This window comes from Pteropus medius, unplaced genomic scaffold (genome assembly GCF_902729225.1).
Source record: "Pteropus medius unplaced genomic scaffold, Ma_sr-lr_union100, whole genome shotgun sequence".
Taxonomy (NCBI): Eukaryota; Metazoa; Chordata; class Mammalia; order Chiroptera; family Pteropodidae; genus Pteropus; species Pteropus medius.
In genome coordinates this window covers 42,790,948-42,806,863 of record NW_024349800.1, presented here as the reverse complement: position 1 = coordinate 42,806,863, position 15,916 = coordinate 42,790,948, and the positions used below count along the sequence as shown (strand labels likewise).

The 15,916-nt window shown below is 32.5% G+C and overlaps 1 protein-coding gene across 2 annotated transcripts in view; it reads right to left on the bottom strand.

The window, feature by feature from the left end:
• The window catches only part of HEATR5B (HEAT repeat containing 5B), a 73,916-nt gene that overhangs the window by 51,297 nt on the left and 6,703 nt on the right, over nt 1–15,916 (bottom strand). For both annotated transcript variants that reach the window (XM_039887399.1, XM_039887400.1), the window contains exons 4-12: nt 15,411–15,519; nt 13,675–13,824; nt 9,446–9,617; nt 7,868–8,025; nt 6,649–6,898; nt 4,399–4,554; nt 3,655–3,905; nt 1,983–2,094; nt 572–724 (exon numbers count right to left, since the gene is read on the bottom strand). In XM_039887399.1, coding sequence (XP_039743333.1) covers nt 572–724; nt 1,983–2,094; nt 3,655–3,905; nt 4,399–4,554; nt 6,649–6,898; nt 7,868–8,025; nt 9,446–9,617; nt 13,675–13,824; nt 15,411–15,519 — 1,511 coding nt within the window. The remainder of the gene's footprint in view (nt 1–571; nt 725–1,982; nt 2,095–3,654; nt 3,906–4,398; nt 4,555–6,648; nt 6,899–7,867; nt 8,026–9,445; nt 9,618–13,674; nt 13,825–15,410; nt 15,520–15,916) is intronic.

Here is a 15,916-nt window from a genome sequence, read left to right as displayed (position 1 = left end):
GCACTTTACACCCTGAGACAAACTAAAAAAAAAAAAAAACAGGGTCACCCAGTGTAATTCTGGTTTCCAAATGAAATAAAATTTGAGCCTTTCCTGTAAATTGCTGACTCCTGAGCAAAAACTTTATTCATAATTTTTATAATGCTGATGTCTGAAAAATGTATCGTTTGCAGATTTGATAATGATAGAAGGAAACAGCTGTTTATCTGTATGGAAAAGACTAAGCATAAACTCAGTAATCCTGAGTTTCTTTTTCCTTTAAATATCCAGTAGGTTTTTTATGTGGTGCTCCTGTGATAGGTGGAAGATGGTGGTAACTGCAAATTAAGAGGCCTGAGTTCTAGCTCCTGTTTTACCATTAACTCTATCCTCCTTCTCAGAGTCTCAGCTTCATTTTATTACAAAATTAGCAAACTAGTTTAGATTATTTATGAAGTTTCTTCCTAAATCTAAGTCTATAAATTTACCATTATATATCAAAATAAAAATCCAAAGCAGTAATTTTGCTTCACTTCACAAACATTTTAGTAATAAAATAATATTCTGAAAGTACATGTCTTTCAGTTCTTACCACATAAAGCTCCAGCGCGGCCTTCCAATGTTACCTGCCAGGTAAAAGAATCACCTCGGGCCTTCTCAGCCTCTAATTCCTTTAAAGAACGAGGGAAAACGTTTCGCCACAATAACAACATCTTGGGCAGATGGTAACGAACGACCGATGGTCCTAACCGAGAAAATGAGAATACAAAACTATACATACATGTAACATCCATTACAAATAAAAGTCAAAGAGCCCCACACAAGCTTTAACAATGGCTATCATTTATCTCTAGTATTAACATTATCTCTAGTATTAACATTTTCAAAATATTTATTATTCAGTAGGTGACATATATATATATCAATCTTTCAAAGCATAATAAAATTCACCTAAAAAGTATCAATATTTTTTTAAAAGTATCAATATTTTTAGCACATAAACATAAAACAAATCCACAAAAAGTAACCTAAAATAAATTACTCAAATATATTCAGAATAGTGAATTACATATTATCAATAATAAAATATATCTAGGGCACATTTTATGATGTCTTTTCTATAAATATATAAACATATACACCCTCTCCCACTTACATACATATATATAGCCCTACATTTTAGGGACAATTTATATAGTTAATTTAGTTTTATGAAGGAGCAGTATATTTAGAACTAGGAACCTATATATACATTGCTAACGAATTCATTTAACACATCATTAACATACCTAACATAAATTTCTAGAAAAGAGTTACCACTTTTTATTTTCTTTAGAAAACCAGATCAAATAATTTCTAAAAGGTAGATGTTTAAAGTGGAGAGTAATTTTGTACACACACACAAACACACACACACACACACACACACACAAACACACACACACACACACACTTTTTATAGTAGAAGCTAAACATGTGAACTAAAAGGTAGATGTATCCCATCACAATGATAACATGTATTTCTGTTCTATGTACAATGCTATACTTTGCCTGCATCTTAGATTTGTCATAGCACTTAGGAAAGTGAAGCACATAAGGATAACACCAAGAAGGCAGCACCAACAATACCGTTTAAACATGACTTTATCACCCTGCTAAAATTACATCACTGGCCTTCACTTTGGGGATGGAACATGCCCTGTATAATCTCATCTCTTTTGATTAACACTAAGCTAATCAGTTAGACCATGGCTGTTCTGATGGTAAAGGTGGAACTTGACAACTTTCTCATAAAATATGCTTAAGTAGAAATTGCCAAAAAGAAAAATTTACTACCAAATGATGAGAAAAATATCTTTACCATTTTACAACCTCATTCAAAGTCGAGAATGTGAACTTGAACACTTTTAAATTTTCTTTACAGTCCACTAACAAATTTAAAATAAGACAAAATCCTACTCAAATATTATACCTAAATTATATCTAAAACTCATAAGTTATACCTAAAGTCATAAGTGCTCCCAGTAAAAGCCATCCAGCTTGGGTGCGCTGTAAAGAGAGCCTGCTATTTTGGGCAGCAGTTCGTAAGAGATCTTCGGCAATACTAACTACCATCTGCAAAAAAAAGTTTAGAATTGGATTTCAATTTAAACAAGTTAAAGAAATCAAATAAGAAAATACATAGCTAGTGTACTTTATAACAGAAGTTTTCCCTTTTTTCTTGTTTCTGTTAACTTGTTTCTAAAGAGACCCACTCAATTAAAACCCACTCAATCCCGATTGCACTGATGACTCTGAGGAGACCAGAACAGTGTGAGGTTAATGAGCGAGACTGCCTGGGTTCATATGCCAGTTCTGTCGCTTCCTGCTTTCTGACCTGGGGCAACTTAACCTCCCTGCCTCAGCTCCCTTAGTGGCAAAATAGGAATAACAGGAGTACCTACTTCACTCTTGCAAGGACTAAATAAATTAATGTAGCAAAGCACTAAGAAGAGTACTGGGTCCATATAACCATTTAACAATACTATTATCAGTACTATTATCCTATAGTCAAAGATTCGTTGAAGTCCTATAATGAAACTGCCATTAAACTAATCTTACGGTGCTATGGTCTTAGGAAGACACAGGAAAAATATGAAGTAACAGCAGCACATGATTCAATGACAAAATAGTGGTAGAGATGTAGTAATGGTCAGAAAGGCTATCATAGATTGAGTATCATGATGGAACTTGAATTGGGCCTCTAAACACAGAAAAGTTTGGTACTGGTGAACAAGAAAGGGGATGAAATTCTAATGTAAAAGATTAGCATGAGCAAAGGCATGGAGGCTGAAAACAGCATGCGAAGAAAGCAAGATGACTAGTTTGACTAGAGCAGTGGGAAATTAGAATAAAAGTAAATTATGAAGGTGCCAGTTAACCAAACAGAGGCGGCTATATTTTATTCTCTGAGTGTCTCCGAGCAAATGTGAAATATGAAATTGTCACTAAGTGTCTCCAAGCAAATGTGAAATAAGAAAATGGTGTGGGAGAGATGGGAGAAAAAGACTTCAAGGATAATCAGTGAGGAGATAATTGTATAACGGAGAGGGATATAAGCCTAGATTCAAGTAGTAGCTATGGAACTCACAGGAATGAATGGACATGGGCCTAATGTTCCAGAAAAAATAAGAGTAAAAAATCCAGCCCCAATCTGCCTATGTAAAGTTGTAAATATTTATATAAACACTTAATATTCCTGAGAAGAAAACCACGATAATGGGAGGTACAGTAGAAAGAAAAAGAACTGATTAAAACCATTCAACTTTTATTTCATATATCAAAATGCTAAATATAGAAATAGCATATTCTCCTGACATCTCTGAATACAGCAGTGTCGATTTTTATTTCTAAAAGCTGAAGGAAAGCTCTGCTTTCTAAATAATTATTATAAGTTTTTTTCCCCTTATAAAGTGATACTATACCTAAATAAAACCTATTATTTCTATGTTAGAATTAAATATCAAATTTTAATTAGGATCTGTCAACTCCATATTAGTAGGACACTATATTTTATACTATCATGGTAAAACTGTTGTCGTTTGATCACACAGTTCAACATTAAACACAGACGGTGTTCCAATAAAGACTAAAGCCCACGTGATACCACCCATGATCCTAGGATCTCTGTCCTACCTTTCCCTTGGCATGAGGAATGCCCAGTGGACACTGATGAACTCCACCTAACAAGGCAGCCATTGCAAAACTGTATCCACTAACAGCTTCTGGTGAAGTCTTCAAGTTGTTGAGGCGTTCTGCACACCTGTCTAGAAACGGTGTCAACTGGAAAGGTAATGCCACAGCCACACAGCGCAAACACCATGCAGCAGCAAGTCGAGCAGCCATACTTGGATGAAGAAGCACAGAAGTCACAGTCTCCAAAAGTCCTAAAAAAGAAATACTCAAAAAATTACTCCTTAATGAAGTTAAATGATTCCATAAGCTAAAAGACTATGTACAACACAATAATTAAAATCATAATTGTCATGGTTATACACAGATACTTTCAGAACTTAGCCAAAAAACATATATTATCTCATAAACAGTAGATTACTTTAAAGGAACATTTTCTACAAAAACACAGTATGATATCCAATAAAATATAAATGTTGATGTAAAATTAAAGTATTTGACAAATTTTAGTCAATTAGAAACAAAACTACCATGACTTGATTTGTCTCCCAAACTTTATTTCACTATTTAATTCAAGATTGACTATCACAGTGAATTTTAAGTTAAATAAAACTCAACTTTTTAATTTTTTTAATAAATGATGTAAACTAATTTGACAATATGCAATTAATCAGGAACTAAATATCAATCTTACCTGACTTTTAAAAATAGTGAAAAAACATTCCAACAAGTAAGTGGATATCATACCTATCGATGCTTCCTGAATAAGAGGAGATGCGGTGGCGTTTAGGCTCTGCACCAGGCTCCCAAGCTCCTGGAGGGCACAGACCATCACATGCTGGCTTGCTGCGATGTCTGCTGCCCCAGATTTGTTTTCACCACTAGTATCATTCACTACGGCTTCTGGAAACACAAAATCATGTATTTGATGAGGGCAAATTAAACTGTGATACAATTTTTCGATCTACACAATTTATATTCCTATAATATCTCATTTGATGTCTGAGTGTTAAAAATTTTGTATGTAGTAATTTCTCAGCAGGAAACATGTAGTTAACACTGAAGTAACTTAAACATTGTTTGATGCCTTACTGACAATGCTTAAATATATACTGAGATATTTTGTCTGCTTTCAGGGTTAAAACTTAAATTTAGTAAGCAGAAACAAACTGTTGGGCACAAAAAGCACAGGCTCTAGAAAAAGAAGACTTGGGTTCAAATCCCAGTTCCACCAGTCATGTTAGCTATGTGACAACAGGGAAGATAATCGATTTATCTAAGTCTCAAGTTCCTCATCTGCTGAAAGGGAAGTCCTCAAAGAGTGTTGTGATGATTAAAACGTCAATGCATACAAGAACTTAGCACAATGCTGCTCCCAATACACATTCAATAAATGTTAGCAGCTATTACTGTTACTTATAATTATTAATGATATTTCAAATACTGCAATATATTGGTAGTGTGGATCTATAAGGAAAGTGGGTTTAGAACTTCTTTCTGGAATGTTCCTTAAAATCTCCATTAGCTTTGCTGCTCCCTCCTCTCACCTTTTAATTTCCACTAGGTTTGAAATGTATTTAATATGAAACAACTGTAAATCCCTTGTCAGATTACTAATTGAGAATACATTCTGGTCCACAAATCCTAGATATATAGCACTACATTTAATTCTGCTTTTAGAATGTTTTTAATCAACTGGCTAATCTTTGCCTTTAAAGATTAATAATCTTTAAATGACAATAAAACTTTCTTACCTTTTTTGCATTCGTTATGAATTAATAGACTATAAAATATATAATGTAGAATAATAGAACAGATTAACACATTATGGACTCTAATTAAATACCTCTTTTCTTCTTAGATACTTCTGGACTTCTTAGATATTTCTGAATTCTTTCTTTGATTACTAAACTATAAGCTCCCTGAACAGGTGCTATCTGTTTCTGGTTCTCTATTTTATTCTCATCATTTGGCAGTGTTTCTGGAACTCAAACATTTCTTCAATGAATCAATGTAAAAACATTTTTCAAGTTATGAATCAAAGATTACTATTTTAGCACATCTAAAGAATGATATCTCATTTATTTAAATACCCTTTAATTCACAATTCATAATTTTCAGTTAGCCCTATACATTTAAAACATGATTTGCTAAGTAAACTATTATAAACAACAAAAACTATAACTAAACTATCTGTGAGTTTATTTTTATTAATTTTATGAAATATTTAATTTATATTTTTTAAATATAAATTACTAATTATCTATTCATTAAATTATTAAAGACCTCTATTAGGCAATATAATGTGCCTAATTAATGTATATTCTCAACAGAGATAAAACTAAACTGTCTTATAGACTTTGCATTTTACTTTGCTTTAGTTCCCTAATTGGATTGTAAGCTCCATAAAGGCAGGAACTTTATCTTACTCATTATTCAAACCCTGAATTACTGCTCTGCAATCTCGGACACTCAATAACAATTTATTAAATAAAAAATTTATAAAATTGATACTTCTCAGAAAAGGATTTCTTTTATGTATGAATTAATGAAGTTTTATAGTATATCCTATAGTGGGCTAATAGCTACCTGATTGTTCTTCTCTGAGTCTTCATATTAAGCCTATAGAGGAAGTAAAAAATCCCAACAACGACATGTGTTTATAAAACAACAGGCTCCAAAAATCACAATAGATTATCTCTTACAGAGAACAAATCAGTGCTGCTGCATACCAGGAGAGCTATAAAATCAGTATTAGTACTTGAAATAAAACAGAAAACCTAATTTTACAAGCATGCTACCTAAATCTTTAAAAATTGTTTCACTAAAATTACATGTTGTTTTAATAATAAATAAGAATACTCAATAAAATGACTATTAAAACACAGTCCAGAAAAATATATAAACTAATCGGATCTATTAGTATTTATTAATAATAATAATAACTAAATGACTAAGGTAATCAACAACAAAACACATTATTACATCAATCCTTACCTACTGCTTTCATCTGTTTGCCGATAGCTTGGCATATTTCTTTGGCAGCTGCAATCTGGGCTTTTTCGCCTAGCAAACTGCCCACAGTAGCTCTTAGGATAAAGGAGACACATCGTCTTGAGTACACAGCCTCTACATGTGTTTGCGTCGCCCGAGGATGGGAAACCAGATCAAGTACATGGGACAAGAATGTAGCAAAGCTACGCTCCAACCATTGACCACCCAATGTTGTTACGAAAACAACATATGCCTATAAATAAAGATAAAACTTCAAACAAATGTATATAAATGAATTGAAATTATAGATAAATCAACTACAGAAACAGCTGATAATGGCATGCAAATAAAGTATATTTGAGACTAAAATACAGAAAATTTAAAACTTGAGACCTTTGTAGTACTTCTAGCATAGGAATTACTGGTAGAAGTACCTTTGACTAAAAATGGTTCTTAAGACAATAGCTTCATGAAGAATACAGAGAGCAGTAAAGCAAGGAAGAAAAGCTGAATTCATCCTGGTTATGAAAAAGGTAATAGGTTATAAGAATATAAGAACCCTAACATCCTAAATAAATACTAAAGCTACAAAGCACTTGCTTATAACTGTAAGATAAAAACAGTTTCTTCTATTTTATAGTTGTTTCAGGAATAAGGAATAGTTGGAGTGATTTTGACTAATAAGATCACAAAGAAACATTTCATCTTATTAGACGTTATTATTAGGTCGTTAACCATAACATCTTATTTGGTGTTAATTATTATTTTCAAATTATAATTCCAAGTTAGGTTTAATTTCAGAATTACATTGATGATTAATCATTGATGGAAATCTAAAGTATTAACCAGTATTTTTAACTACAGGCTCATTGTACAACATTTAAATTTATTAAATGCCTCAAGCTAGCTACCTGAATATAATTTCAATTAAAACTAAATTATTTCATATCTGATTTTCTCACAAATAAAATATGGGAAAATTTGGTTAGATATTTATATAAATATAGTGGACATAGGCTTATTTACACATTATTAAGTATCTACCCTTCCACATAAGCATGTAATTTGGAATTTAACGTAATTCATTCATTTGGTAAAAGAAATGTTTTGAAATAAAACAAACAATACTAAAAATCTCTGTGTGTAGTTATTTCATAAGAGTTGTCCGTGAATTTTCACAAGTGACATGACCAGGACTCTTTTACAGACATGAATTACAGACCTGTGTGACTCCAACTCTCACTTCACGATTTACGGACCCTCCAACCTTTAACATCTCTCCGCCGCTCTTCAAGAACCCTGACCCTCCTCGCAGAAATCCTGTGGCCATGAGCTCTAAGACTTCATCAAATGTCGCTCGCTTCACATTCTGGCGCATGACTTTCAGGAAGAAAGGTCAAATATAAGCAAGTCTATTTTGCTATTAGTTAATATTTCCTAATAATCTCGCTTTATAATTCAAGTAATTATTTTTAGGCGGACCTAAATTACAAAGGAGATAGGGTCATTTAGTTTTTCTTATTATCTTAACACTTACAATGTGCTTGTAAAAATAAATTCAATGTGAAGCAAAAATACTAAGAAAAATAGAGGAAACTAGAAAATTAAAAACAATTCAATAAATCTGTAACAACACAGTCTGATAATGATGTTAACCTTGATACATGTAACACAACAAGAGCAATGCAGGCCCACAGGAGATATTGTTCACTGATCACAGACAGCCCTCATTCCTGTGAGATGGACATAAAGAAACTTTATCAGGACCACGCTTTCTATAAAACAGTTAGCAATGGACTAAAATGTCACTGGACTGCAATCTACCTGCCATCCCTGGTTTAGAGCTTTCTATTTTATAAAGTCCTTTCACATATATAATCCTAAAGCTCATGATTAGGTATGTAGGCTTTAGAATTTCATTGTCTCGGTTTTAATTTCAGCTCAAACACTGAACAGAAGACTTATTAAAACATATATTACACCACCTCTCTGAGCCCAACTTCCTTGAATATAAAATAGGAATAACAACAGTATTTATGATTCACGGGGTTTTTGTGAGGATTAAGTAAAACAATTCTGCTATATACGTAATTCAGTGCCTGGTACATAGTTAGCACTTTATAAATGTTACCTATCATCATCATCGTCACCATCTAATTCACAGGTTGAAATAATTATCATTAAAGATGAAGAGACTAAAGCTCAAAGGGTTTCATAGCTAACAAACATAAGACCTAGGACTTGACTTTATAACATCTGATTCTCTTTCTACTATATGGAGATGTAATAGGAGTGCAGACAATAGCAGAGCTGGGTTTGCTCAATATCTATACACACCTGTCCCTGACGTGTCTCCATGAAACTGTGAGGCAGAGCAGAAGTCACATGAAAAATCAAAGCTGCCTGATTCTGCTCACTCATGGTCAAGAAAAAATGAAAAATTACTATGCTATAAATGGGAATCTAGTCATCAGAGATTTAAAGTAAGAAAGCACATAAAGTGCCAGATTCCAGTCCCTCAAACATTATACAAAACCATTTCATAAACCTTACTTGCTTATACTTCCAACATACTTGCTATATATTACCTTATACATTACCATCATAAAAATGTCTTAACTATACCAAGGAAAATGCCATTTGGGTACTTTGACTTTATAAAAATGTAGACAAAGATACCTAACAATTTAAATCCCTTAAAGTGACTTGACTATAAGCAATAACTCGTTTAGAAGGAAGCATTCCATATACTTTCAAATATCTGTTACAGTCCAGATCAGGGGTTGGCAAACAACAATACCTGTTGCTTGTTTTGGCATCAATGCTGTAGCCATGACTGTTCCTAAGAGTTTAGACACTGCCACTCGTACTCCATAATTTGAGTTTTCCAAAGCCTTAAAGCAGAGAGTGGCTATATTTTCCAGTTCAGCAGTCCACATGAACACAGCTTCATTCTGTAGTTCTAGTAGACACTATAATTTAAAAAAAAAAAAAAAAAAGTAAATTACATCCTAGAACTTCCATTTCCAGAGACGGAGTAACAAGAATCAGATTTATATTCCTGAAATAACCAAAATATTGGACAAAATATATGAAACGACAGTTTCAAGATACTGGACATTGGGTGATAAAGGATAATAATCCTTAAGAGATGGAAAACAAACAAGGTGAGCCCTACAACAGTCCCAGCTTACTGCCTGGAGAAAGTTTTTAGTACTTAGGTGGAAATGTTTAATGCTAAACTCCTATATTAGAAAGAAGAAAGGTCTCAAATCAATAACCCGGCTTCCACATTAAGAAACGAGATGACATAGAGCAAATTCAACACAGAGTAAGCAGGGAAAAAAAGGAAATAATATAGATAAGAGGGGAAATCAATGAACAAGAAAATTGAAAAAGAAAAGAAACCAAAAGCTGCTTCGAGATAATCAATAAATTTGATAAATCTCTAGCCAGAGAGATAAGGAAAATGAGAAAGAAGACACAAATTACCAAAATTAGGAATGATAGAGGTCATGACACTACAGATTCAATATATATTAAAAGGAAAAAAGGAATATTATAAAGTGTATGCCAATAAATTTGATAGCTTAGATGAAGTAGACAGCTTGCTCAAGAAAAAACAGATAACCTAAATAGCCCAATATCCATTTTAAAAATTGAATTTGTAGTTTAGTATTTCCTCCTAAAGGAAACAACAGGCCCAGAGAGCTGTACTGGTAAATTTAATCAAACTTTTAAGCAAGAAATAATACCAGTTTTACACAAACTCTTCCAGAAAATTGAAGAGAAGTTTATACTTCCCCAACTCATCCTATGAGACCAGTATTACTCTGATGTTGAAAGCTGACAAAGTCACTCCAAGAGTATAAAACTACATACCAATATCCTTCATGAACATGGATGTAAAAATTCTAAACAAACTTTTAGCACTTCTAATCCAACAATACATAAAAAGGATAATATATCATGATCAAATAGTTTATCCTAGAAATAAGACTGGTTAATATTCTAAAACTAATCAATGTAATTTATCACATTAGCAAACTAAAAAAGAAAAGTCAAATGATCATCTCAATAAATGCTTGAAAAAGCCTTTAACAGAATATAAGTAAAACTGAGGAAAACTGAACAAGATCAGCGGATTGTGTCAATGTCACTATTCTATTACACTGGTTATAATATTGTACTATACTTTTACAAGATATTACCATGGGAGGAACTGTGTAAAAGTTTATAAAAATCTCTCTATAGTATTTCTTATAATTGCATGTAAATCTATAATTTTCTTAAAGAGTTTAATTAGAAAACAGCAACAACAGAAACAACACAAGAAATTAAATTTAAATCAAAAAGCATTTGGCAAAATCCAACATCCTTTCCTGATAAAACCTTTAAGAAAGCTAGGAATAAAAAGGCATTTCCTCAACCTGATAAATGTCATCAAGAAGAGCCAACAGTTAACATGATACTTAATGGTCAAGGAGCAAATGTTTCCCCCTTAAGGATCTGGAACAAGGTAAGAATGTCTGCACTCATGTTTTCTATACAATATTGTACTGAAGGATCTAGCCAGTCAGTGTAATAAGGAAAGAAAAGTAAATAAAAAGTACTCAGACTGGAAAAGAAATAAAACAGCTTTTATTTATAGACGACGACATGATTGTCTACGTAAACTATCAGACAGAATCTACTAAAACATCTGATAAGTCAGTTTAAGTTGGTGAATATAAGATCAATGTACATAATCAATTCTATTTCTATATGTTAGTAACAAACAACAAGAAATTGAAATAAAGTAACAGCATTTGAAATTGCATAAAAATATTAAATACTTAGGGATAAATCTGACAAATGATGTGCAAGACCTGTACATTGAAAGCAACAAAATGTTACTAAGAAAAATCAAAGACCTAAATAAATGAGAGTTATATCATGTTCATGGGTTGGAAGACTTAATATTGATGTCATCTCTCCTCAGATAGAGTCAATGGAACCTGAATCAAAATCTCAGGATGCTATTTTTATAGAAATTGATAAGCTACAATTCATATGAAAATGCAAAGGACCTAGCCAAAACTATTTTGGAAAAGAAAAAGTTGAAGGGCTAACACAAGCTTATTTTAAGACTTACTATGAAGGTATAGTAATCAAGAGTTATTGACATCAAGATAAGCAATGAAACAGAATACAGAGTCCATGTACATGGACAACCAGTTTTCAACAAAGATTCAAAGGCAAGCTAGGAAATTAAAAATAGTCTTTTCAACAAGGTGCTAGAATGAATGGATATCCATGTGCAAAAAGAACTTTGATTCACATCTTGCACTACATACAAAAATTAACCCAAAATTGATCATATATCTAAGTGTATAAAACTTTATGAAGGAAACGTAGGAGAAACCTTGGGTTGGGAAAAATTGTCTTAGATAGAACACCAAAAGCATAATCCATATATGAAAATTGATAAATCAGACTTTTAAACGATTCGAAATTTCTCAGAAAAGCACTATTAAGAGAATAAAAAGGCCACAGACTGGGAAAAAATATTTGCAAACCATGTATCTGATAAAGAAACATATGAAGAAACTATAAAGTACTCACAAAAGTCAATAAGAAAACAAATAACTCAATAAAACAATGCACTAAAGTTTTGAATAGATTCTCTCGAATTAGATATGGATGGCAAAAAAGCATCAAAAAATATGCTCATCATTAGTCACATTAGGGAAATAAAAATTAAAGCTACAGTGAGATACCTGTACACATCTATAAGAAGGGCTATGATTAAAAAGACTGTTAGAGAGGATGTGAAGGAACTGGAAGTCTTATACTCTGCTGGCAGAAACGTAAAATGGTACAAGTACTTTGGAAAATAGTGGCAATTTCTCAAAAAGTTAAACATAAACTTAGCATATGATCTAGCCATTCCATTCCTAAGTATTTATCAAACTGAAATGAAAGAATGTGTCAATATGAAAACTTGTACACAGATGTTCATAGCAGCCTTTTTCCTGTATTAGTCAAAACTAGAAGCATTGCAAATATTCATCACAGGTGAAGAAATAAACCAGCTGAGATACAGCCATACAATGAAATACTATTAAGCAATAAAAAGGAATGAACTATTGATACATGTAATAACAAAGATGAATCTCAAAATAATTATGCTGAGTGAAAGAAGCCAGACCCCCCCAAAAAAAGCAGCCAGAACACATACTACATGCTTCCACTTATATATTATTATAGAACAAATGAAATGAAACTAATCCATGAAGACAAAAAGTATGTCATTACATTTTTAAAATTTTTTAAATAATTTTTTAATTACAGTTAACGTACATTATATTAGTTTCAGGTATATAACATAGTGATTAGACATTTATATAACTTGCAAAGTGATCACACCAATAAATTTGGTGACTGTCTGACACCATACCTGGTTATTACAATATTGTTGACTATATTCTTTATACTATACTTCACATCCCCCTGTTTTACAACTACCAATTTGTACTTCTTAATCCCTTCTCCCTTTTCACCCATCCCAATTCCCCTCCCATCTGGCAACCATCAAAATGTTCTCTTCTATCTATGAGTTTGTTTCTGTTTTGTTTATTATGTTGTTTAGATTTCATATGTAAGTGAAATCATATGGCATCTGTCTTTCCCTGTATGACTTATTCCACTCAGCACAATACCCTCCAGGTCCATTTATGTTGTTGCAGATGGCAAGATTTCATTCTTTTTGTATGGCTGATTAATATTCCATTGTATATATGTATCACCTCTTCTTTATCCATTCATCCACTGATGGACACCTTGGTTGCCTCCATATCTTGACTATTGTAAATAATGCTGCAATGAATATATGGATTCTCATGTCCCTCTGAAGTAGTGTTTTGGATTTCCTCAGGTAAAGGTCCAGAAGTGGTAAAATTTTTAAATTAAAAAAAAAAATCATTTAAAAAAAATCATTTAAGAGCAAATAGGATAAGAAGCATCATTGTAAACTAGTCCAGTACTAACCTTGGCAACTGCACATCGAACAGCCATCGACCTGTCAGTCAAGAGGGACCTGGCATTCTTGTAAATATCACGATGAGAGGAAGCTGCTGCACCACCCAGTCCATTTAGAACTTTCTGTAGACTCATTAAGATTTCACTTCTCCCTTGAGACTAGATATGAAAATAAAGCAAAACAAAAAGGATGTTGTAAGCAAACTCCACATTTAAACAAGAACATATCAAAACACAAAAGTTTTCTGTGCCTCATGGTCTTATCTCTAAATTGTAAACAGTAAGTTTAAAAAAATAAAATTAATTTTTCTAGAAAGTTTCTGAAAGGTGAAAATAATTACTAACCTCAATTAAATAGTATCTTCCTGAGAAATTAAGTTATAGCAAGTTAACACTTCCTGAGAAATTAAATTATAGCAAGTAAACACGTTCCAGTGTTTCCATGACTTGTTAAAGTGCAGCATAATAAAGACAAAATCAAAAGTTTTGGTATCATATCTCAAGAATCTAAACTTTCAGAATGTGAAAGCTTAAGTAAAAAGTAGCTAAGCAGTAATATAAACCATCTAAAAGAGAAAGAAAACATCTAACACATTTAAAAACCTTGTCACATATGCCAAACTCTCATCTATTTGTGACAAATTCAAACTCTTGTTTTCATACTCTTATAGTGCTTGATTCATATTTCTAATAGTATACTTATTCAAAAATCGATCTCTTTCACTAGAATGTAAGCTTTTTGAGGTCTTATTCATCTTTATATGCCTAATGCCTAACAATATGTCTTCAATTCATTTTTATCACAAGAATAGGCAAATAGTTCCCAGAAGAGGTGTTGTCATCCCAGAAACCTTTAGCTTTCCTAGACAAAGGAATTAGACCATCAGAGGCCAGGGCTTAGTCTATTTTCAGTTAACTTCAAGTTTACAAGAAATTTTCAGAAGTAATAACAAAGCGACATGACAAAACAGAACTATTTTTACTTGATAAGAGTTTTTGTGGATTGAATAGTGTGTCCCCCGAACCTAAAGAGATTAGTTTAGTTCCTAAGCCCTGTTATCTGTGAACATGACTTCATTTGGAAATAAGGTCTTTGCTAATAAAATCAAGTAAAGATGAGGTCATACTGGAAAAGAGTGGGCCTTAATCCAATGACTGGTACCCTTAGAAGAATTTAGTCAGAACACAGGTGCATATAGAGAACACCGTGTGAAAGAGGGCAAAGAATGGAGAGATGCATCTACAAAGCAAGGTAAGTCAAGGAATGCCAAGTATTGCCAGCAACCACTAGAAGCTAGTATAGCAAGGAAGGATTCTTCCTAAGAGGCTTCAGAGGAAGCATGACCCTGCTGATATCTCAATTTCAGGCTTCTAGCTTCCAGAATTGTGAGACAATAAATTTCTGTTGTTTTAAGACATTCAATCTGTGGTAATTTATTACAGCAGCCCTAGGAAACTAATATATTAGCTATGGCACAAAAAATAAAATGGTGATGCAAAAAAAATCTATAGGGCTAAATAAAAAATGATAGGTAAACCTATTCTTTGTCAAGGAAAGCATTCTTTCCCTTTTCCCTGAAATATGAGGTAATGTACATCAAAAGAAGGGCAAGTAATAATTTTAAATTACCTCCTTACTAAGCAGTGTGAATACTCCAGTGACAGAAAAAGGCAAACATATATTTTTAACTGACATTTAACTCCTGCCACAAGCAAAACATTTTAATATTTATTGTAAAACTTACCTCTGCACTTTTCAGAGATTTCAAAAGATTATTTACTGTTTCTGGAAATGCACTGCCTAGCATTCTCCCCATTTTTTCATAAAATGCTCCAACACAAGTCACTGCAGCCCTGTAAGAAGTGACACTTTCATTAGTCATTGTTCAGGTTCATAATACAATTTTATCATACTTTCTCATTTTCAGAAATAAATTTGTATTTGTACAGGAGACTTTTGGCTATAAATCCTTAATTTTAAACTTTCAAAAACATCTTGTTTATTCTTTATAATTACAACAAATACCATAGTTAATCAAATTCTATTCTTGTTAGGAAAACAAAAGAATATATATTTACATAAGAAATCATACCCATCCTCTGGAAAGAAACCCAAGTTTCCCCTTTATGAAGACTTCTCAAATTATGTCAATCCACAAAGACTCCTCTTTTCTCTCATTATATATAACAATGTCGACCACTCATTTTGACAAAATTATATTGTTTTCTATGTTGTGACTTGACCATTTTA